Here is a 25,034-nt window from a genome sequence, read left to right as displayed (position 1 = left end):
GAATTGGAAGGTTCTATATCTCGGTTTGCCAATTTGACCCATACAGTTCTTGGTCGAGTTAAAGATACTCTGTACTGTATTTAATGGCAGCAATTGTTCCAGTCATGGCTTAATATATTTTCTTGTGGCAACGACTTTGATTTACCCATTTGCATTGCAATTGCATTGCTCATCTGATGCGTTAGTAGCAAGGCCCAAACCCTAATTGTTGGGTCTCCTTTATAGTTAATCAAAGATCTATAAGAATTGCATTTTACAATGAGAAAGGGAAAATTAATATACTTGTAGTAAAGGAGCCTTTAGGAAAGAGTGACCAGAACATGATGGACTTTACATTAAGTTTGAAATGCTGTACTTCAAACTGAAATTCCGGTCTTAAATCCATACAAAGGAAATGACAAAGATTTGAGGGGACAACTGGCTGTGCCAGATTGAGAAACTATATTGTCGACAGGCAATAGCTAACATTTAAATGATTTGTAACAAATTTTCATTCATCTGAGACGCAAAAACCGAGCAGGTAAAATAATCTAACTTTGCCTAACGTGAGAAGTTGAAGGAAGAAACTTTTAGAAGTAGCAAGCCTGAGGATTGGGAGCATTTTAAAATTCAGCAAAGGAGGGTCAAGAAATTGATGAAGGAAAAATAGCATAAAGAAGGAAACTAGCAAGAAACAGAAAAACGGATTTTAAACGTTTCTCTTGGGATGTAAAAAAGATACGTTTAGCAAATAGAAATCTCGGCCCACTACTGTCAGAGACAGGAGAATTTATAATGGGGAATATGAAATGGCAGACAAACGAAAGACTCACTTGGGGGAAATTATTTCATTTTTTTGCAGTTTGACAGCGGGTGGGAAAAATGGCGCGGGAAAAATGGAGCAGATGTCGCTGGTTCCAATGGCGGCTTCTTCTGCCGTACTGTTAGGCACATAGAAGATAAAATCAGTGTGATCCCAGGGCATCACACTGGTGGGGTGGGCTCTGAATGATCCTGCCCCGTCAGCAACGCAGGGTGTCTCAATACAAATTTTTTTTTTAATGTTTAATTTTTGTACCCCCGAACACCACCCTCCCCTGACACCCCACAGAACATCCCATGTGGAACTGCCCCCTACCGATGGAACACTCCCCCATGATAAGGAACCCACACCCCGGAACATCCACACCGGCAACACTCCTCCTCCTCCCCCCCCCACTCCCACCACACAAAGAACACTCCCTCAGCACTCCCCCTGCCACTGTGCCCAGGCAGTGCCAAGGGGCAGTGCCCTGGAATGACCCTGTCCCCCTGACCCCCTCAGTCAAGCACTCACATAAAAATATAGAAAATAAGAGCAGGATGAGGCAATTCGGCTCTTCGAGCCTGCTCCACTATTAATTCTGATCATGGCTGATCATCCAACTCAATAGTCTGATCCTGGCTTCACTCCAGTCCTTTGACTCCCCAAGGCCCAAATGCTATATCTAACTCTTTCTTGAAGACGACCAACGTTTTGGTCCCAACTACTTCCTGTGGTAACAAATTCCACAGGCTCACCACACTCTGGATGAAGACATTTCTCCTCATCCCTGTTCTAAATGGTCTACCTCGTATCCTCAGACTGACTCCTGGTTCTGGAAAAATCCACCATCGGGAACATCCTTCTTGCATTTACCCTGTATGGTCCTGTTAGAATTTTATAGGTTTCTATGAGATCCTCCCTCATTCTTCTGAACTCCAACAAATACAATCCTAACAAACTCAATCTCTCCTCATATATCAGTTCTGCCATCCCAGGAATCAGCCTAACAAACCTTCGCTGCACTCCCTCTAATGCAAGAGCACCCTTTCTCATGTAAGGAGACCAAAACTGCACACAATATTCCAGGTGTGGCCTCATCAAGGCCCTGTACAATTACAGGAAGACAACCCTGCTTCTGCACTCGAATCCTCTCACAATGAATGTCAGCATACCACTTGCCTTCTTTATCGCCTGTTGAAATGAAATGAAAATCGCTTATTGTCACAAGTAGGCTTCAAATGAAGTTACTTTAAAAAGCCCCGAGTCACCACATTCCGGCGCCTGTTCGGGGAGGCTGGTACGGGAATTGAACCATGCTGCTGTCCTGCCTTGGTCTGCTTTCAAAGCCAGCGATTTAGCCCTGTGCTAAACAGCCCCTTTGTACCTCCACATTTACCTTCAGTGACTGGTGTACGAGGTCACCCAGTCCTCATTGCACAGTTTCCTCTCCTAGCTTACGGCCGTTCAGATAATAATCTGATTTCCCGTTTTTGCTACCTTTCATAATGGATAACCTTGCATTTATTCAGATTATACCACATCTGCTATTAATTTGCCCACTCACTCAACTTGTCCAAATCGCACTGAAACAGATCTGCATCCTCCTCACAGCTCACCCTCCCACCCAACTTTGTGTCATCTGCAAATTTGGAGTTGTTACATTTTGTTTCCACGTATAAATCATTAATATACATTGTGAATAGCTGGGGTCCTAGCACCGATTCCTGTGGTACCCCACAAGTCACCGGATGCTAATTTGAAAAAGACCCGTTAATTCCTACTTTGTTTCCTGTCTGCCAACCAGCTTTCTACCCATCCACCCCTAATCCCATATGCTTTAATTTTACACGCTAATCTTTTACGTGGGACTTTGTCAAAAGCCTTCTGAAAGTCCGAATAAACCACATCCACTGGCTCCCCCTCAACAACACTACTAGTCATATCCTCGAAGAATTCCAGTACATTTGTCAAGAATGACTTCTCCTTCATAAATCCATGCTGACTCTGTCCGATCCTGCCACTTTTTTCGAAGTGTTCTGCTATAAAATCTTTGATAATGGATTCTACAATTGTCTCCACTACCACGTTAGGCTCATTGGTTTATAATTCCCTGTTTTCTCTCTACGTCCATATTAAAAATAGTGGAGTTACCCTCCAATCCATCAGAACTGTTCCAGAGTCTATAGAAACTTTGAAGATGACCACCAATGCATCCACCTGAACTCCTCTGGTTGTGGGAGATTTGTCCTGATTCACGTTGGCGTGTGTGAACGGATAACGGATAATCAAGCGGGGGGGGGGGGGGGGGGGGGGCGGCAATTGGAACGGAAAATCTCACCAGGATTTTGGGAATCCTATGGGATTTTCCACTCCCGACAGTGTTCCCACCTCCCCGAAAACAGGAATGGAAAATCCTCCTCATTGTATCTGCCTTCAGGGAGGAAAATACAATAAAACCTCTCAGGAATATTAGATAAGCGTGGGACTAGTAAGAGTGAGGAACTGGAAGAATGTAGTACAAATAAAAAAGTAGTTCTGGAGAAATTAATGGACCTCAAAGTTGATAAATCAACTGATGATCTACACCCTAGTGTGTTGAAAGAAGTAGCTGTAAAGAAAGTGGATGCATTGGTGATAATCTTTCAAAATCCTATGTGTTCTGGAATGGTTTCTGCAGATTGGAAGGTAGCAAGTGGAACCCCAATATTTCAGAAGAGAAGGAGAGAGAAAATGGAGGCAGATCTTTTAGCTTGACATTAGGGGCTGGATTCTCCATCCCACTGCACCAGGTTTCTGGTTCAGCACGATGGCAGGATGCTCCGTTTTGCCGACCGGTCAATGGGGTTTCCCCCGCCATCAGGAAACCCCCGGGCTGCCGGCAAAATGCCGGCGGAGTATCCAGCCCCAGAAGTCAGAAAAATGCTGGAATCTATTATAAAGCATGTGATAATTGGACACTGAGAAAATATTGGTAGGATTGGGGAGGGTCAACATGGATTTAATAATAATAATCTTTATTGTCACAAGTAGGCTTATATTAACACTGCTATGAAGTTCTTCCATCGGGCAGGAGGTACAGAAGTCTGAAAACACGCACAAACCTCAAAAACAGCTTCTTCCCTGCTGTAACCAGACTCCTAAATGACTCTCTTATGGACTGACCTGATTAACACTACACCCCTGTATGCTTCATCTGATTCCGGTGCTTATGTAGTTACATTGTATACCTTGTGTTGCCCTATTATGTATTTTCATGTATTTTCTTTTATACCCTTTTCTTTCCATGTACTTAATGATCTGTTGAGCTGCTCGCAGAAAAATACTTTTCACTGTACCTCGGTACACGTGACAATAAACAAATCCAATCCAATTCAATCCAATCCAAGTTACTGTGAAAAGCCCCTAGTCGCCAGAGTACCGAGAGGGAACCCACGCAAACACGGGGAGAACTAGCAGACTCCACATAGACAGTGACCCAAGCCCGGAATCAAACCTGGGACCCTGGAGCTGTGAAGCAACAATGCTACTCACTGTGCTACCATGCCGCCCACATTAAAGGGAAGTCATGTTCAACAAACCCGTTGGAGTTTTTTTCAGGGTATACCTAGTAAAATAGATAAGGGGAAACCAGTGAATATGGAGTATTTGTATTTTCTGACAGCTTTAGGTAAGGTCCCACATAAGAGGTTAGTAAGCAAAATTAGAGCACATGAGAATGGGGGTAATATACTGGCATGGATTGAGAATTGGCTAACAGACAGAAAACAGAGTAGGAATAAACAATCAGTTTCAGATTGGCAGGCGGTGGTGGGGCACCAGAAGTATCAGTGCTTGGACCCCAACCATTCACAGTCCATAACAATGCTTTAGGTGTGGAGACCAAATGTAATATTTCCAAGTTTGCTAATGACACATAACTGGGTGGGAATGTTTGTTGTGAGGAGGATACAAAGAAGCTTTGAGGGGGTTTACACAGGCTTGTGGAATGAGCCAGAACACGGCAGATGGAATATAATGTGGGTAAATGTGAAGTTATCCACCCTATAGGAAAAACAGAAATGCGGAGCATTTTCTAAATGGTGAGCGATTGGGAAGTATTGATATCAAAAGGAACCTTGGTGTTTCATGAGTCACTGAAAGCTAACATGCAGGTACAGCAAGCAATTTGAAAGGGAAATTATATGTTGGCCTTGATTGCCAGAGGATTTGAGTACAAGAGTAAAGATGTCTTTCTGCAATTGTATAGAGGCTTGGTGAGATCATACCTGGAGTAATTATACAGTTTTAGCCTCCTTACCTAAGGAAGGATATACTTCCCCTAGATGAAGTACAGTGATGATTCACCAGACTGATCCCTAGGATGGCAACATTGTCCTATGAGGAAAGACTGCGGAGACTGGGATTGTATCGTAGAATGAGATGTCATCTCATTGAATCATACAGAACTCGTACAGAGCTCAATCAGGTAGGATGTTTCCCCTAGCTGAGGGGGGTTCTAGAATCAGGGGACACAGTTTCAGAATAAGAGGTAGGCCATATAAGCCATTATGGAGGAATTTCTTCCCTCAGGGAGTGGCAAATTTTGGGAATTATGTACCTCAGAGGGCTGAGGGGACATAGCCATACAGTATATTTAAAACAGTGATCGATATCTTTCTAAATACTAAAGATATTAAAGGATAGTGAGATAGTTTGGGAAATTGGAGATGAGGTAGCGAATCAGCCATGACATAGTGATTTTAAAAAAAATGGCAGACAGGTTTTTGAATATTTATAGATCAGGAGATTTAAATGCCTTGACATCTTGACAGTTCCCTTTAATAGCTCCCTTTGACAGCTTCTTTGGCAGTTCCAATGAGCTTATGCACATCATGTCAACTTTGAAGAATCCCAAAGTGCACCTTACCTCCCCCAAAGAGCACATGACCTTTCCCATAGGCGTCCCAGGATCAGATCATATCTAAAATGGGTACCTTAACTCGCCAAAGGGATACCGTACCTCTCCAAACAAATTTGGTAGGTTTTGAATATCTTTTACCAGGTCTAATATGCACAACTTGTTTTTGCACTTCCTTCTTGTGAAAATTAGACTGAATGTAGCCACATTTTAACATGGCCAGCTGTCTCCATGAACAATGGGTATTCAAATCTTGTTCAACCCGCAATCCCCTACACCCTGCGAAAATGGTAGGAGCCAGGTTCGGGGGCAGGACATCTGGATTCGGGCCTCCAGCACCATTCTCACAACAACAGAGAACCTCTATGTGCGTGAAAATTGAGGCAGTTTTTCTCTCTGGAGATGCTTCCTGTCTCTCCATCATTTTGTGATAATTACAGACTTCCAGCATCTGGAATATTTTGCTTGCGTATAAATCTAGTGAACTTTCTTATATCCCCTCTAAGGCAAGTGTATCCTTTCTTAGGTAAGTAGATCAGATCTGAACACAATGCTTCAAGGTGTGCTCTCACAAAAGGCCTGTATATTTCAGCAAGACTTACTTACCCGTATACTTCAACCCCTCTGACATAAAGGCGAACATATAATTTACCATCATAATTGTACCTGCATGTTAACTGTGTGCCTTGTGTGGAAGGATACTCCAAATCCTTCTGAACACCAGCATTTGCTTTCCTCGCACCTGTTAAAAAAATGTTCTGATTTCAATTCTTCCAGCCAAAGTGGATAATTTCTCACTTGCGCACGTTATCCCTGATGAGTCAATCACCTTCTCGCACAACCACATAACCAGTACACATCTTTTTGCAGCCCTTTTATGCCCTCTTCGCAGCTTACATTCTCACCTTGCTTATTATCGCAGTAAACTTTGATATATTAACATGGGATCCCACTATTGTATAGACAGATATGAGGCAGCACACATACACCCTTGCTTGTAAGGGACAAGAGACTTGCATACAGGAGAGGACAAAGAACGTATGCATACGAGAATATAATAGCAGAGCTGAAATGTGTAACTCTAAATGAATTTGTATTATGGATCCCTGATTGAGAATGATTGGATCATGACATTGACTAGAATCTTCGTATATGATGAATGATGTGAACTTCCTTTAGCCCTAATATTAGACCATGGGTTATGAGCATATAAATGCTTAACACACACTCTAAAATTTTAGCAAAAGAGTTAACCTGTCTATTTAAAATTAGTTAACCTTTCCATTAAAAGAATGTCAGGGCCTCAAAATGTAACTACCATTCAGAAGGCAACTAAAAAAAAACTTGGCCGGCATTCTCCCTTCCCAGGACTAAGTCCCTACGCCGGCGGGAAAACCGGCGCCCACGACTCCGAATCAACGGGCCCCCAAGGTGAGGAATTCTCACCTGCCTCGGGGGCTAGGTGGACGCCGGAGGGGTTGGTGCCGCTCTAGCGGCACCGAAGGGACTGCGCGAGTTCGCGCATGGGGGGAATGGCCGTCGTGATCTCGCGCATGCGCGGAACTGCCGTCGTATTTTGGTGCATGCGCAGGGGGTTCTCTTCTCCGCGCGGGCTATGGAGGAGCCCTACAGGGGCCGGCGTGGAAGGAAGAAATGGCCCAACGGAACAGGCCCGCCCGCAGATCGGTGGGCCCGGATCCCGGGCCAGGCCACCATGGGGGCCCCCCCGGGGTCGGATCCCCCGTGCCCCCCCTGAGGACCGCCCATGCCGACTTACCTGCCAGGTCGCGCCGTGTGGGACCATGTATAACCCATGCCGGAGGGACTGGCCAAAATCGGATGGCCGCTCGGCCCATCGGGGCCCGGAGAACCGCCGGGGGGGAGGCGCTGCCAACGGCCCCCGACCAGCGTGGTGTGAATCCTGACCCGCCCGAAAACAGCGCCAGAGAATACGGCAGCCGGCGTCGGGGCGGTGGGGCGGGATTCGCGCCGCCCCCTGGGGATTCTCTGACCCGGCAGGGGGTCAGAGAATCCCGCCCCTTGTTTCAATGACAACAACTTATAATACTTTAAAGGTGATGCTTTAAAGGTGCTAAGTAAACAAAACATCTCCAAACATTTCATAGGAGTGACATAAAGCAAAGCGTTACACCAAGTTACAATAAAACAATATTAGGGCAGATGATCAAAAACTTGGTCAAATAGTCGGTTTTAAGGATTGTCTTCGAGGAGGAAAGGAAGCTAGAAAGGCAGAGAGGTTTACGGATGGGAATCCAGAGCTTAGGGCTGTGTGTATGTTCAATGGAGTGGAGACTCTAATTTTGCATATGCATCAAAGTTTGCATTTACAATCTATCGGAAGGCAGAATTTAATGAGACAAGGCTGAATACAATTCAACAAAATAGTTTGATTTATAATTGTTAAGTGAACAGGGAAACATTTGTAGTGAATCTAATTGTATGTGATTCTGTATCATTCCTTGTAACAAAGAAAATAATAAATACAGTACACTGCCCACTTAGCATGCAAAGTATGCACTTTTTCCAGTCGGCCCTTCTATGAATCTGACTGGCTGTAACTAAGAAAAAAGACTTCTGTTCTGTTTAACTGTCTCTCTCTTTTAATATCTTCCTGGAAATCTTCCAGATCATGTTTTCTATTGTTTAGTCCTAGCTGGCCAGGAGGAATTGTGCCCCAATAAAGGCACCAATCAAATCAGCCACTATTCTTCCGTAGAAACAATGGGCGAGATACTCCGCTGGCCAACGCTGGAATAAGGAAAAGCGATTGGGTGGAGAACGCACGCGAGGTAAAAATCGTGGCCGGCGCTGGATGCCCATCAGAATGCCGTGCTCCGGTACCTCGACAGCGGCATCAATGCATTCTACTCCGCATGTACAGTAAACGCCATTGGTATATCATTAGCGGATCTGACCCGGTATTCTCTGGGGCCTCTGCGCTGCTCTACTTCTGCCGAAGGAATTACCAACAGCGAGCTTCACTTGAGGTTTTAAAAATCAGGAAACAGGCAACATGGCTGCTGAGGAAGTAGGACATGCAGTAGCACGACTGTGGGCTTCTGTTCTTGGCTGCAGGGGATGGGGCAGCGGGAGGTGATGGCAGTGACCAGGGGATAGGCTGCGGGCTTGAGGTGAACCCACCGGGGTGTCCAGGCATGGACCACTATTGCCGCGGCCTGCAAGACAGCCATCTTGTTGCGTGCCCCACTGACTGCTCTCCGAAGCCCGTAGTTGCGCAGAGTGACACCAGCCATTTGGGTGCCCCCATTCCACCACCACCCGCACCCCAGCCATCAGATGCATCAGGGACAGGAGAGGGTGGAGTCCGAGGTGCTGTGGTGGTCCAGCGCCACCCCGAGGGTGTTAATGGTACCAGCCACATTGGCTCCTCCTACCTCGGGGTGCCCGATGGCCCCCAAGCTACTCCTTGGGACGGGGTGCGAGTGGAGCTAACCCCTGAGGCCCCCCCCCCCCCCGCCATTTGCCGCTGCCGTTCTTTGAGGCCTGCTCCAGTCTCGAAGGGGTCTCAATGCTCATGGCCACCGAGCACAGTAAGTGGACCACCTTCCTCTGTGACTGTCCACAACAGCCAGTAACAGTGTCACCTCCCTCTTTGCCTGGCTCAGGTTAGCCAGCGCCCGGGCAATGCCGCCGCCACCCTCAGTCATGACCCACTGTGACTGGGCCAAGCCCTAGAGCGCCGTTGCAATGTCCAGATGGCCCTGGTACATGGCTGCCTGTGATAGGGCCACCCTGTCCTGTGCCTCAGCCGCCGCCTGCACAGAGGCCCCAGGCTTTGGACATCCTGACCCATGGCCGATAATGTCGTCCCCCCCCCCCCCCAAGGCTTCCACCGTGGATGCCACACGTGCGATGTTGGACTCCTCCAACGGCACCTGCAGGTGCTGGAGGTTGCTGACACCCCCTCATGTAGTCCCTGGCTTTGTGTCCGCATCCCCATTATCGACGGGATCGCCCTTTCCAGAAGCCCGTAACCCATCCAGATAGCAGGTAGTCCCTGGATTTGGGCCGTCCTCTGACTGTCCGCCCCCTCGGGGATCCTACTTCCATTTGATGTACTGCAGCACATGTGCGTTGCGCACCAGATAGTGCCTCAGGAACCTCTTCACTTATGTACCCAATCTATTGCTAACTTTGGTTGGCTCTTAATTCGTTGCTCGTTGTGTCCTTACTTAATTTGCTCTGTTTCTATAACCTTTGCTCTAGAGTCGCCAGGTATCTTTATGATACCGCCACGAGGTTCAAGTTCAAGTGCTGATCAATAACTCAATACATCAGTGTTAGTAAGTTTCAAATCAAAACACATGTATTATACACAGTAAATCACTACTCATGCATAAACTCTACTTACTAGACTATCTCGATCACTAAAAGGCCTATACTTAGCTTCAGAACTGGCCCACCAGGTCAGGGGAACAAATGGCCTTTCATTCGATTCTGAGTCTGCAGGATTCAAAAGCTGGTATAGACTGGTAGCTAGGAGCGCCTATCTCGTAGCGTGCGTTGACTGGAGACTTACTTGGTTGATGCAGCAGCTAGGCAGGTCACTGTCAAGGGCTGTTTCGAGCTGCTGAGTGACCCCGCCAAGAAGAATGAATTGAACTTGGGGGCTCTATTTTATAGTCCCCAGGGGCTTCGCGCCGTTCAGGACGGACCCCGTATCTGGTTCCAAGTGATTGGACTACGTTCCGATCACTTGGATCGATTTTTCCAATACTGGAGCAGTTCCCTGATCGCTGGGCGGTCCCTAAGTGTCCGTTGGCTTTCCTTTGTCTTGGCTCCTGCTGGCGCCGAGGAGTCTGGCTTGGCCTTATTCACCTTAAATGTTTCAATTGTTCCTGGGGATCGCTCATTAATATGCGGAGGATTGCTAGTTTCAGTGTTGTCTGGGTTTCTGCAAATTCTAATACACAGGAAACTTTGCACCTGCTAGTTTTTCCTGGCTTGACTGAATTTCCCTGCATTCTTTGCGGATCTCCATTTTAAGTCGGGAAGTGGCCAACCCAGGTGGCTACAAACCGAGATGAGTGTCTCTGGAATGATGGAAGGCATTGAACACAGCTGTGCCGGGAAGTCAGTGTCATCCCCAGACTGGTGCTCTGGGATGTCTCGGGCTACGGTTCAAGGACTCTCATCGCTGTCCTTTTCCTCTTCTTTGTTGCTGTCCACTTGGGATTGGAATTGGGGTCGGCCGACAGAAAGCGCCCAATGTTAGGCAGTTGAACGTATGCAGCACAAGGGGTGGGTAGCTAATGGCCTTCGTGGCCAGGGCTCCAGGTCCTGGTGGTCATTATGCGTGCTGGCATGTGGTGCAGAGTGAGGTGCGCACACACTGCCGGCGGGTGGAGTCTGGCCGCCCTCTGTATGGCGGGGGGGTTTACTGGTGTTTGGGGGGCCAGGGACACATTGCTGCTGATACACCCTGGCCGCCCTGAGGAGGTCATGCAGCTTCTTCCGGCACTGCTGGCCTGTCCTGGCAGTGGGGCCCATGGCACTCATGGCGTCTGCCACCTGCACCCAGGCCCAGTATACAGCGAAGGGTGGCAGCCTCCTTCTCACCCCTGGGCAGCCCGCCTCTCCTCCATGGTGTCCAGCAAAGTCCCGAGCTCCACATCTGTAAACCGGGGTGGCTCTCTCCACACTTCCATCATGTTGGCTGGGATGAGTGTGTGTGGGGAGTGGAGTGCTAATATGCGGCTGCAGCTTGTCAGCCTCTCGAGTGTCAATCCCTACCCCTGCGAATCCCGTTTCTCTCATTGGAAATGCTCGTGTTCCATATGGCACACTGCAAGCCTATTAACGCTTCTGGAATCGCTCCGCGAACGGCGCCAATTTTGCTGTTGTAGAAGTCCACCGATTCTGTCCGGAGTCAACATTTCGTCTCTGAAATACAGAATCCCACCCAATGTTCTTTTGCTGATCACAATTAAAATGAAAATTGGCTGTTTCTATCATTTTTGGCTGATTTACAATGACCATTTTACACAGGGGCAGTGAGTTTAAAATCTACCCCAACAATTTGGCATGGCTCACAAGGAGGAATAGATAAGAAATAACATTCCACAAACTGTGCGAATGGCTTGATTAAAGCCCCCCCACCACCCCCACCATCCCTGCTGTGAGAACTTTATAGCTTAATTTGTTAAATGTAATACTAAAATAAAATTGTAGTATAAAATAGCTCGGGTGGAAGTTGACAAGAAGTATTTATACATTTGGAGACAGATTGGCACATTGGGTAGCGTCACTGCCTCTTGAGCCAGGAGCTCTGGGTTCGAGTCCCAGTCCAGCACTTGATGGCCATTGAAGATGCCGTAATAACGCTGTGTAATAAGTCCAAGGAGGCAGAAGTCCCTTCACTAGAATTCCTTTTTATTTACAAAACCAGCAGCAGGACAACCAGGTGCATTCAGCTTGCTGTCTACACTGGGAGTGCAGAGGATCTGACACTCCCTGTTATACACAGATGTGGAGATGCCGACGTTGGATTGAGGTGAGCACAGTAAGAAGTCTTACAACACTAGGTTAAAGTCAAACAGGTTTGTTTCAAGCACTAGCTTTCGGAGCGCTGCTCCTTCCTTTCACCTGAGGAAGGAGCAGTGCTCCAAAAGCTAGTGTTTGAAACAAACCTGCTGGACTTTAACCTGGTGTTGTAAGACTTCTTACTGTTATATACAGAGAAAGGGGTTCCCTAATTGGCCAATCTCAAAGGCCTGGTCAAAGTCATTACACGCTGCTGAACAGGTTGAGCTTCCACTTGCAAAGTCTCCTAACACATGTCAATGGCAGGCAGAAAGAGTGGGACAGATTCCTTGTGAACCATGTGACAGAAAGACGTGGGAGCCTCTACTCTCACTATCCCACCTGACTGAACTGTAACATACTGCTACCATATAACCATTTGTGTCATGGGGAAATGCAAGTATTAAAGGTAGACTTTATTTTTCTAAAAAGGTTAACCACCTTAAATTGTAGAAATAAACCCAAACGGGTGATGTAGAATCCGACAAAGTGACCACACGGGATCGCACAGTTGGATATAAAATGAACACAGATTTATTTCTCTTACAGCAATCTCTCCACTGCCCGAGGGTCTTCAGATCGTGGTTTTTGTACTGAGAGGCTTCCCTTGTTCAGGGGAAGCCCCGCCTCATTATTGGGGAAGTTCGTATTCTGAGGTGGTCACAGGAAAACGGACGGTGCCCACCCCGTGACCTCTGAGGGGGTCATAACAAGTGGGTGAATATAATTTTGCTGCTAAACTGTCTCTGCAATCTGAACCCATGACGGAAAAAAATGATTTCTAGCAGTGCCCCAACAATACTGCTTTCACTCTTCCGAACCAAATAAATCACTGTTTCATCAGTACAGCAGTTGGATCACAACATGAACCTTGTTTTACTTGGCACAACAGGAATGCTGGAAAGGTCACGAACTAGGGTAGAGTGTTTGAGATCCATTCTGAACTTCAGGGTAGGAGGTTAGAGCTATCCACAGACACAATGACAGCAGGCAACAGGTCAAGAACAACTCAAGTTTAGATCAAAACCCTGCAAGGATTTGCAAAGTGTGTAATAAAAGACCAAAGTAAGGCGAGAGTATCACTCTATCTTAAAAACTGGAATGAATGGCATATATAAACCAGTGTCAAAATCCTTGCAGTTCATTATGGATTGCATAGTGGGCTCACTTGAGTCAGTGCTGCACACTCATTTTTTTTTTTACAGGTGCAGGTAGTTGTGTCTTTGGAAAACCTGTCCTGTACACAAATTAAATATTAGTGGCATCATTCGGTAATGTTTGTAAGTAATGCTCCTGCATAAGGAGCTGCATGGTCCTTTAATTCCTACCAACTGAAACTAGGATCTATTTATTAGCAGCAAATCCCCAGGATCACAAAAACAAGACTAAGATTCTGCTGAGCAGCAATGACCCTCTGGCAATGCTACTTTAAAACTTCCAGGTCCTATTTGGTAATTTGGACATTCTGAATTCTCTCACTGTGTACCCGAACAGCCGCCAGAATGTGGCGACTAGGGGCTTTTCACAGTAACTTCATTGCAGTGTTAATGTAAGCCTACTTGTGACAATGAAGATTATTATTATTATAACATCTCAGTCTGCACTCCTTTGAATAAATTTATATGGGATGGGGGAGAAGGTGAAATATATGAGTGCAAGCTAGCTAGTATAAAAGAAGATAGGAAGAGTTTGTTTTCAATATATGAAAGGTAAGAGTCAAATATAGACATTGGACCACTGGAAAATGTGGCTGAAGGAGTAATAAGAGGAAACAAAGAATGGCAAACAAACTGGAATAGTTACTTTGCATCAGTCTTCACGGTGGAAGACACCAGTGGGATGCCAGAGCTCCAGGAGAACCAGGGGGCAGAGGGGAGTGCCAGTTAGCCTGACTTCGGTCATTGGTAAGATTTTAGAGTCCACTATTAAAGATGAGATTGTGGATTACTTGGAAGTGCATGATAAAATAGGACTGAGTCAGCACGACTTCGTCAAGGGGCAGTCATGTCAGACAAATCTGTTAGAGTTCTTTGAGGAAGTAACAAGGAGGTTAGACAAAGGAGAACCAGTGGATGTGATTTATTTAGATTTCCAGAAGGCAAAGAAGTGGCAGAAGGAAGACAGTGTGGAAAAGTGTGAGGTTATGCACTTTGGAAGGAGAAATGGAGGCATGGACTATTTTCTAAATGGGGAAATGCTTCGGAAATCAGAAGCACAAAGGGACTTGGGAGTCCTTGTTCACGATTCTCTTAAGGTTAACGTGCAGGTTCAGTCGGCAGTTAGGAAGGCAAATGCAATGTTAGCATTCATGTCGAGAGGGCTAGAATACAAGACCAGTGATGTACATCTGAGACTATATAAGGCTCTGGTCAGACCCCATTTGGAGTATTGTGAGCAGTTTTGGGCCCCGCATCTAAGAAAGGATGTGCTGGCCTTGGAAAGGAACGAGAGGAGGTTCACCAGAATGATCCCTGGAATGAAGAGCTCGTCGTGCAAGGAACGGTTGAGGACCCTGGCTCTGTACTCGTTGGAGTTCAGAAGGATGAGGGGGGATCTTATTGATACTTGCAGGATACTGTGAGGCCTGGATAGAGTGGATGTTTCCACTTGTAGGAAAAACTAGAAGCAGAGGACACAATCTCAGACTAAAGGGACGATCCTTTAAAACAGAGATGAGGAGGAATTTCTTCAGCCAGAGGGCAGTGAATCTATGGAACCAAATCACAGAGTGTCTTTAAGATAGAGATAGATTGGTTCTTGATTAATAAGGAGATCAGGGGTTATGGGGAGAAGGTAGGAGAATGGGGATGAAAAAATATCAGCCATTAATGGCGAAGCAGACTCGATGGGCCGAATGGCCTAATTCTGCTCCTATGTCTTATGGTCTAACAGAAAACATGTGTCTGCCCCTCCAATCTAATGACAGGTATTCCAAAATCTGGGAAAATGCAAAATCCGGCATTGAATCAATCCTGAGGGTGCAGGAATTTCTACATCAGACTTGTACTTCATTGCCTGTAAAGTGAGTTGAGATGTCTGATGATTGTGAAAATCGCTATATAAACGCAAGTCTCTTTATTAAAATCCTGGGAGTTGTCAAGTACTCCATTGAAACTTTGATAGTTTGCTGCATCTCGAGCACTGGACTGAGTAATATTTATGCAAGTATTATTCAAAGAGAAGTGTGGCGTCATAATAAAAGACAATGGCTGGTTTTGTCTCCACAGAAAGTTTGGCTGCAAATACAGATTCTGCATGCCAACTTTATATGATAGGATTTCTGCCCTTCTCTCCACATTTTAATGCTGGCAATCTTAAATGGTTCATTCCATAAAAATGTAGTATTAAATGGTGTTTGGTTGCATCACTGTCACTTTTCCCTATAGCATCAATAAGATAGGATCGGCAACTATGTCGATAGATTTGGCTCCATTCTCCCTTTAGCCTTCATTTTGTGAACTATTTTGGAGTAGATTTTAACTACCAGGTTTCTGAGCAGCATTGACAAGCATTTTCTTGCTTACTTTTCTTTCTAAGCTCCTTCCTAAAACATTGTGGTTTAAGGCTTCTGTCGTTTTACCTTTCTTCAGATGGAATATAATTACCCTGTTGCTTATTCAGTTTAATAGTTGAAAATACATTCCATTTTCTTCCACTTTTAAGAATGATTTCCCAATTTCATTTTTGCTGACTCACTGAGGTTCACAACAGAGACGTTCAACAAGCCTGAGGGTTTCCCTTACTGGATTAGTGCTGCATGATTTCACAACATCCATTATCACAGTAGGGCGTCTGTAATTTTGCAGTTTGATTGACACCTACAAATAGTTGTAGACTATTTGATGTGGGACTGAATTCCAGTACTTTTTGAGATAATAGATTGATCACTTGAATGAAACGTTTGTTGTTATAAGATATTATATAGTTGAAGAAATGTAAATGGAGTAAATGGAAAGAGTGTTTTTTTTTTCAATAAAGTAAAGTCTGCAATAGGCACATCGAAAGTTACTTTGTCTCATCTCTGTATGGGGATTACGGTTTTCCAATGGTGATGGATAAGTGAATTGGTATATTGGGGGTGTTGGGGAAAAGGGTGGTGGGTGCAGGCATGAATTACCACTAAATTGGCATAGAGGGCATAAAGGGCAACAAGGGTGGTGGAACAAAGGTTGGCAGAGGGAGTATAAGTGGTATGAGCGTGGGTGGGGTGTTTATGTGGGAATAGACAGCCTGAGGCATCACGCATAAAGCATAGGCAGTGTGTATGGGGAGAGAAGGTAGGATCAAAGGAGAGGGCTGCAGGAATGTTTCATGTTTTAATCCTAGAAGCAAGTCTTCTACCCAGTCAGCCTCTGTACCCAGCATCCTCCTCAGTTCCTCCCGGGTCACCTGCCCTGACTTCTGATTCATTCCTCCCCTGTGTCAGACTGAAAATCTGACACCCAGGCAGCCATGTTTATAGGTTGGGTTCACAAATTCTCCTGGGAATTTTCCTGACTCTGCGCATTCGACTGAGAGCGAAATGCTGGGCATTTAGTTTCAAAATCTATGTTTCCAAAGTCCACCCTATCCTATAGTATTGGACTTTACTTGGAGAACATTATCAGATCTAACAATGCCATAGTTATTGAATGGCAGCTGTTTCCCAGTCTCCGAGTTCCTAACCAGCTATGGGTGGTGGCATGAATTGCCACTAAATTGGCATAGAGGGCAGAAGGGTGAAGATCAGATCCAGCACTGTCTCTGCTCCAAAAGCCTGATTCACATGCGGTGTGAGGAATGAGATCCTCACTGTTTGAATCTGTTTGGAAACTCATCCTTCTCTGATCATCCCAGGTCTGCCCAGTCAACTGCCAGGATTAACATTACAATATTCAGCAACCCTCCTTACCTGCCAGCTGTCTCCTTGTTCACTGCTGATTTTGTGCTGCCATTTCGGGAAACTGGGAAAGTACATGAGGGAGACAGGAATAGAAACTTATGCTGAAAGAGCAAGAAGTAGAATGAGATAATGCTTTTACAAAGAGTAGTTGGGCCGAATGACCTGTTTCTATTTTGTAAGTATTTGGAAAATGACGAGGCAACAATTTGTCACCTAATATTCAATTTTATCTGTCATTTAATCCTTATCGTCTTCTATTCATACATTCATCATTTCTATATCTGCTGGATGGCATCTTATTGACAATATGGTTCTTCACCTGTTTGTAGACCTATTATTATTCAATATTTTCTCTCGTCTCAGCTCGAGCGATTGGTCATCCATTGCTGTCAGCCATGCTCTGAGATGCCAATAATATCAGTATTCCCACTTTTCAGATGTACTTCTAACTAATGGAGATGCACACAGCCCAAAACATCTGCTGGAGCTCCCAGTTGAAAGAGGATGCTGTGAAGGTAGGAGAGCAGAAGAAGAAATTGAAGAGGAAGATTCAGCAAAAGAAATAACTGGAACTTCTAGCACCACCTGTAAATATTTCACCCACCCAAGTGGTCATTCGCTTGAAAGCCGATATAGAAATCATAGAATTTACAGTGCAGCAGGAGGCCATTCAGCCCATCGAGTCTGCACCGGTACATGGAAAGAGCACCCTACTTAAGCCCCATGCCTCCACCCTATCTCCTTTATCCCTGTAACCCAGTAACCCCACCTAACCTCTTTTTTGGGACACTAAGGCTAACCCACCTAACCTGCACATCTTTGGACTGTGGGAGGAAACCGGAGCACTTGGAGGAAACCCACGCACACACGGGGAGAACGTGCAGACTCTGCACAGTGACCCAAGCCGGAAATCGAACCTGGGACTCTGGAGCTGTGAAGCAACTGTGTTAACCACTATGCTACCGTGCTGCCCTAATTTCCTCCATCGAGATTCTGGGTATATGGTTAGAAATTAAGGAACAAAGGTTTCCACGAGTGTTAACATTGGGCTGAAGGAACAAATTAATCACAAATATTTGTGGTGCAGCTTGGTCCTCGCGACCTGTGAACTGAGGTGATGAATATTTTTGAGGTAAACCTAATTCATTGTGGTCACTTTGAAAATAATATTGTAATAAAAAAATTGTAATCTGCTTTTAAGAGATAACAACATGCCATTGTTGGAGCGGAAGTGAGTCATGTGACCAGGCCTCATTTTCATTTTGGCCTGTGAGCTGAGCACATGGCACCCAGCTCTGCTGCCGATGCTTTCAAGTTTTCTATCCAGGTATATATGTTCCCATGTGCCTAATTTAAATAAATGAGCCCACGATGAGTGGTTGGCACTTGTATATCATAATAAAATTGGGCGGCACTGATGCTTCACAGCTCCAGGGATTCCTGGATTTGGTCCCTGTACATTCTCATCGTGTCTGCGAGTTTCCTCCGGGTGCTCCGGTTTCCTCCCACAGTCCAAAGTTGTGCAGGTTAGGTGGATTGGCCATGATAAATTGCCCCGTGGTGTCCAAAGGTTGGGTGGGGTTGCTGGGTTACCGGGATGGGATGGAGGTGTGGGCTTAGGTCGGGTGGTCTTTCAGGGGCCGGTGTAGACACAACGGACCGAATGGCCTCCTTCTACACTGTAAATTCTATGATTCTATGATGGTTCTAAAAACACAATATGGTGCCAACATGTTGGTCAAACAGCCTGGCAGCAAGATTAAGCACAAGAACAATGTGGTGAGCAGTCTTAGATCATGCTACATGGCATGAGAACATGTCAATGTTCTGGTCAGGATACAATTAAGTTCACAGCATCAGAGAGTGTTGAAATCGCAGGGTGATGACCGCACAGCAAACCTTGAAGACAGCCTGGGACAGTGTTCAAATAAAGAGCTGGTAAGCAGACGGATCCTTCATGGTGACATTGCAGTGCATAGCCTGTCAGCCTGTGAATGGGACAGCGTGTAGAGAGGACCAGCACCCAGTTGCTCAGTTAGGAAAAGCGAGTGGCCAGGGCATATGCCGGATCTAAGATCTGTGCATCCCAATTACTTGTGTCGTTAGGACAGATAATTGAGAGCATGCTTTGATCCACATCGTTTAAACATAGCTTTGAAACGTTGTCTTTAAAAAATACCCAAATTAAATGAGTTAAATCTTAGATTTGCAGGTGCAAAGTTCAAAACCAACTTCAAGCATGGCCACTGGTCAGTACACATTGCGGAGAAGTCTCAAGAGCTTATTACATTTCATGCTCTGTTTGGACAATACTATTTTCAACAACGTACCTTCCAGGTTGTTCACCAGATCTCTTTCCTGGACAGCACTACATGCATTGTGCCAGGATTTATCTATGTCACAGATGACATTGCAGTTGTGGAAAGAACAAAGCAAGAACATGATCATAATCTGCACTATTAATGCAAGCGACATGTAACAAAGGATTGGTGTTCAGTCTAAAATGTGACACCAATTCGCAGCAGAATAATTTATCTGCCCATACACCCCGACCCAATGGCCCACCTCCTGGTCGTCCCCTGCTATTCCCCTGGGCCTTAGCCCCCCCCCCCCCACCAGTGGCACAATTGTCAGCACATTGAAGTGATGTTGGACACTTTTCGTACCCCCTCTCTCTCCCTCAGCGGCCACGGCATCTGTTTTCTGATTTTAAATACCACAAGTGAATCTTGCCATCGGTAATCCCTCCTGGCAGAGGCGGAGCATTGCAGGGGCCCTGGAAATTGCTGGGTTGGGCCTGTTAATTTAGGTTTACTGTACAATTTGCATGCCCACACCGACGTGTGGCATGGAATGCATTCACGCCGCTGCCAAGGCACCAGAGCATGGCATTCCTTTGGGCACCCGCCGCCAACTGCGATTTTCGGCTAACACGCAATTCTCCACCCATTCGTGCTTCGTGATTCTGGTGTCCCTGGACGGAGAATACCGCCCCACCAATCTGGCACACTTTCCACAATGCAAATGCCAGGAGCTACAAAAGAAATGACAAATGATTCCACATTACAGAAATGTGGGAAACCATCAGCGAAGGATGACCTGATTCAATTCAGCATGTCCACGAACAGGTGAGACCATTTTGATCTTTCCAGGACAAGCTATGCATCTCCCAGCGAGCCATTCTAACGGAAGGCACGTCATCATATCAGAATCTTTGTATCCTGATAATCTTCAACAACTTCATCGCTCACACACGGGCATAGATCAGATGAGAAAACTCATAAGGGAGACAGTCTATTGGGCCCAGTATGAACAATGATATTGAAGTGCAAGGTATATCAAGTGCACATGCCAAATTAGCACAACGAACCACTGATCCCACATGAGATTCCTACTCATTGTTGGTCCAAAATCACATCCGACCTCTTTCATGTTCATGGCACTGACTTCACCATCACCATCAACTACTTTACCAAGTACCTCATTATTCGACAATTGCACAATACACCAGTGTGCATGATAAAAATGTCGGTACAGAGTTGCCAAGTATAAAGAATTGGGACAACACATTTACAGTAAATACATGGCAACCAGCTGAGGTGAGAAGGATTTGTTCAGAATCAAGGTCCTATGACATAATTACACACAAAAGCTCAATGGTTAGGCGTAACCGAGGAAAAATCAGATCTATTCAGCTTCTCAACCACTGTGCAGTCCTATTGCATCAAGGACAAGATCCCAAATGCAACCGGAACAACACTCACGATTAAAAATCCCACAGATCATAGTGAGAAATTAAAGAAACCTCCAGATTACATCTATATTTTAGAGACTCATAGATTCACCCACCAGTCCTATATGATTATGTAATGGTAACGAAGTGTGAACATGTATTATAAATAGTTCTACTTCTTTGAGGGGGGTAGGGGAAGTATTTTTAAAAAGAAAGGCGAATGTTGTAAATACCTTTTATGCATATTGACAAATCCGTTAGAGTTCTTTTAGGAGGTAACAAGGAAGTTAGACAAAGGAGAGCCAGTGGACGTGATCAATTTAGATTTCCAGAAGGCCTTTGACAAGGTGCTGGATAGGAGATTATTAAATAATTTAAGAGCCCAAGATATTGGCATGGATAGAGGATTGGCTGACTGGCAGAAGGTAGAGAGTAGAGATAAAGGGTCTTTTTCAGGATGGTAGCCAGTCGCTAGTGGTATGCCTTAGGGGTCGGTGTTGGGCCCACAACTTTTCACAGTATACATGAATGATCTGGAAGAAGCAACTGAGGGTACTGTTACTAAGTTTGCAGATGATACGAAGATATGCAGAGTAACAGGTAGTACTGAGGAAGCAAGGGGGCTGCAAAAGGACTTGGACAGGCTAGGAGAGTGGGCAAAGAAGTGACAGATGGAATACAATGTGGAAAAGTGTGATCATGGGATAGGAAGAATGGAGGCATAGACTATTTTCTAAATGGAAAAAAGCTTAGGAAATCAAAGGGACTTAGGAGTCGTAGTTCAAGATTCTCTTAAGGTTAACATGCAGGTTCAGTCGGCAGTTAAGAAGGCAAATGCAATGTTAGTATTCATGTCAAGAGGGCTAGAATACAATAGCAGGAATGTACTTCTGAGGCTGAATAAGGCGCTGGTCAGACCCCATTTGGAGCATTGTGAGCAGCTTTGGGCTGCATATCTAAGGAAGGATGTGTTGGTCTTGGAAAGGGTCCAGAGGACGTTCACAAGAATGATCCCTGGAATGAGAGCTTGCCATATGAGGAGCGGTTGAGAACTCTGGGTCTGTACTTGTTGGGGTTTAGAAGGATGAGGGGGGCGATCTTATTGGAACTTACAGGATACTGAGAGGCTTGGATAGAATGGACGTCGAGAGGATGTTTCCACTAGTAGGAAAAACTAGACCCCGAGGCCGCAGCCTCAAACTGAAGGGATGATCCTTTAAAACTAAAATGAGGAGGAATTATGTCAACCAGAAGGTGGTGAATCTGTGGAACTCTTTGCCGCAGAAGGCTGTGGAGGCCAAATCACTGAGTGTCTTTAAGACAGGGATAAATAGGTTCTTGATTAATAAGGGGATCAGGGGTTATGGGGAGAAGGCAGATGAATGGGGATGAGAAACATAATAGCCATGATTGAATGGTGGAGCAAACTCGATTGTCCGAATGGCCTAATTCTGCTTCTATGTCTTATGGTCTTAAGGGAAAGCAGCATCCCATCACTCTAGTGCCAGCATTATACAAGTGTTTAATGTGATCCAGTCTCAGTTTCACTTTCTTCTATGAGAAGAGTACACAGCACACTTCTCTACTGCTGATATCTTCAAGTTCTATACAAGTATACATATTCTTGTGTACGGAGTTTAAATAAATGAACCCAATACGTGCAAGTCATTGGTTCCTTTATATCATTGTAAATACTTGACAATGATGTTTCTATATTCTGCAGTCACCACATTCTCTGAAAGGCTTATTTCATCCTGACTCAAAATGACGATGTACCGAAGTGCAGATTTTAGAAGGTCTCAATCTCTGGAAAGGGGATCACTGTGTCACAAAGCCAGCTGATGTTTCCCAGAGTTCAGATGTCTCCCTGAAGTACTAATTTTTCTGCTGAGAACTGGACTTAGATTCTGGCTTGTTACATTTCACCTGATCCATACACAATCCGACGACTCAGTGAGAAAGCTGAAATATTTATTTCCTCATAGATATCAGTAAACTATATATATTTCCAAATTTAAATTAGCAACATCTTTCTGCTACAGCTGATGGCAACAGCACATCTGAGTTAAGTGGCTAAAGAAAAGAACGTTTCTCTACAATGTGTGCACAGAGAATGGATTTGATTTCTGATGACTTCAGTCTCTGGAAGGAAATGATCCAAGCTAGGATAATTTCATCATTTGCCTTCCAGTATTGCTGATTCTTTTGTAAATTCACAGGGTCCTGCAATGCTTGCCCCAGAGTCATGTAATACTAATTGTGCCTCATTGGTTATTGGCATTTGAACATTTGAACTCTTTAATATTAATATCATCTCAATATCAGACTGAAAGACTAGAAGGTGAATCTGAACTAACATTTCCTAATTTGCTAAAATGTGTATACATTCTAGGATGGCTGATTTGGGCATTTCTCAAAAGCTTGCCCTTTCCCAAGGAGGAAGATTAAAGTGAAGCCTTTTAGGATCGCCTCACTATCTCATCTAATGCTCCATTAACCCCCCAGAGTGACAGAGCCCACTGATAACATAGTCCACAGGGCCATTGTACTTCCAGAAAGACAATGCAATTGCCACTTCAAATGAGCAAATAAACCATCTCCTTTCTAATTGCTTCACTCTACCTTCTTCCATTCAGACTGGGGCTGGCATCTGATTTGCAGAAGCAAGCAAAGTTCTCCAATCTCTTTCTCGGATGTTACAGGATCATAAGTTTTAACATTGAGTCCAATGTTATTTGAGAGTAGTGTCGGCCTCGAACAACAATACACAATTCCATTTCCAGGTAGAGCAGCCCTTGTCTTTCTCTCCTGGCTATTTATTTTTCTGGAAAGATCTTGACTGTCGGGGTTCTGGTATCTAATGCCCCCATGCTCACATTGAATGCAGGGCACTCAGGGGGCTGCTGGGCACCAACCCAAAGGCTGCTGTCAATAAGAACTTCATAAAAACCACTTAATCAAAGGTCTCTTATTTATTGTAATAAAGCATTGTCCTTCTACATATTTTCCAACCTGACGTGCCACACACCGAATTCTCTTGCCTGATATTTTGAACTAATTTTAGCAGTGTCAGGTAAGAGCATTCTGAAGGGTGTGTTTAAGGATTTCTGCTTCTTAATCCGTTCATGGAATGTCTTAAATTATGGCCTGATACCCAACTGAAATAACAATGCTAAACGGGGATTAAACTTCTAAAACATAGACCAGACATTACCCTGAATCATAAGCATCTTGTCTGTAGAGGAGGTGTGAAGTCCAAGGATTGTTTGCAAGCCGGTTCCTGTCTCTTTAAAATGATGCCAAAAAATTTCAGAACATCGAAGGAAAAAGCTGAAGACAGAATCAACAAAATGTCCCTCTTTTCTGTTTCAAGTACTTATTGATTACAACCCTAAGGACTTACTGAGCAGATAGTGCTGCACCAGGTATGTTCATTGGATCAATTGAAATGAGAATAATACTACTTTTACAGTCACACAAATGTTACAAGTAACCAGTGGAGAAAATAGAAAGACTGTAAAGTGAAATGAATTACCACTTACCAGTGTGACTGCTGCACTTTCCTGTCATCAAATCATCAGCATCCCTCTATCCAGAAGAATAAAGCCAGGCAACTACTCACGAGTTTCAATTATTATTCAGTAAGGCCACGATCGGTAAGATGACTTAAAGGACAAAAAAAAACTAACTGAAAGAAGTTTCTTTAGGTCTTGCTCAGTTGCAAGATGCGCTGTGTGTGTCCAGCCTGCTTATGAATGAAATACTGAGCAAGCAGAATCCTGCAGGCTGCTGAAGTCAGCTCTGCAAATGCCTGTTACGCCTGTGCAGACTCTACTTAAAGCTGCACTGCTAAAGAAATGTCAAAAAACCACAAGCATTTTCATTTCGGGTGCCCGGTGGTTGAAATACTGGAAGGCACGTAGCGTTGTCACAGAGGCAGCATTTGGTGTGATATCAAGTTCTTCATTTAATAAAATATAAATTACAGTCTGTAGACAAAAAATGAACAAGTTGTTACTTTTCATTCAATTTTCTTAATCAGAGTAAAATAAAATGCTATAGCTGCACTCCTACTCGTCAAACGGTAAATACCTATAATAGAAGCAGTGTATTCATGTGCAAATGTATTATTTCATTGCAATGGCCTGAAAGTTTATGAAAGACAGCAGTTTGC

The 25,034-nt window shown here is 44.8% G+C and overlaps 1 protein-coding gene across 4 annotated transcripts in view; it reads right to left on the bottom strand.

Moving 5' to 3' along the window:
- LOC140428050 (galactosylgalactosylxylosylprotein 3-beta-glucuronosyltransferase 1-like) overlaps positions 1-24,627 on the bottom strand; it is a 185,179-nt gene extending 160,552 nt beyond the window's left edge. For 2 of the 4 annotated variants that reach the window (XR_011948686.1, XM_072514049.1), the window contains exon 1: positions 24,403-24,624. Coding sequence is in view for 1 of the 4 variants with exons in the window: in XM_072514047.1 (XP_072370148.1) it covers positions 24,403-24,430 (28 nt within the window). In the remaining 3 variants the exon portion in view is untranslated. Of the gene's footprint in view, positions 1-24,402 lie in introns of all 4 variants that reach the window. The other 2 variants (XM_072514047.1, XM_072514046.1) reach the window with 2 other exon arrangements.
- Positions 24,628-25,034: the final 407 nt, after the last annotated feature.

The sequence above is a fragment of the Scyliorhinus torazame genome, chromosome 8, assembly GCF_047496885.1.
Source record: "Scyliorhinus torazame isolate Kashiwa2021f chromosome 8, sScyTor2.1, whole genome shotgun sequence".
Lineage (NCBI taxonomy): Eukaryota > Metazoa > Chordata > Chondrichthyes > Carcharhiniformes > Scyliorhinidae > Scyliorhinus > Scyliorhinus torazame.
The sequence above is the reverse complement of the archived record's forward strand: the minus strand, read 5'-3'. Positions and strand labels throughout refer to the sequence as shown.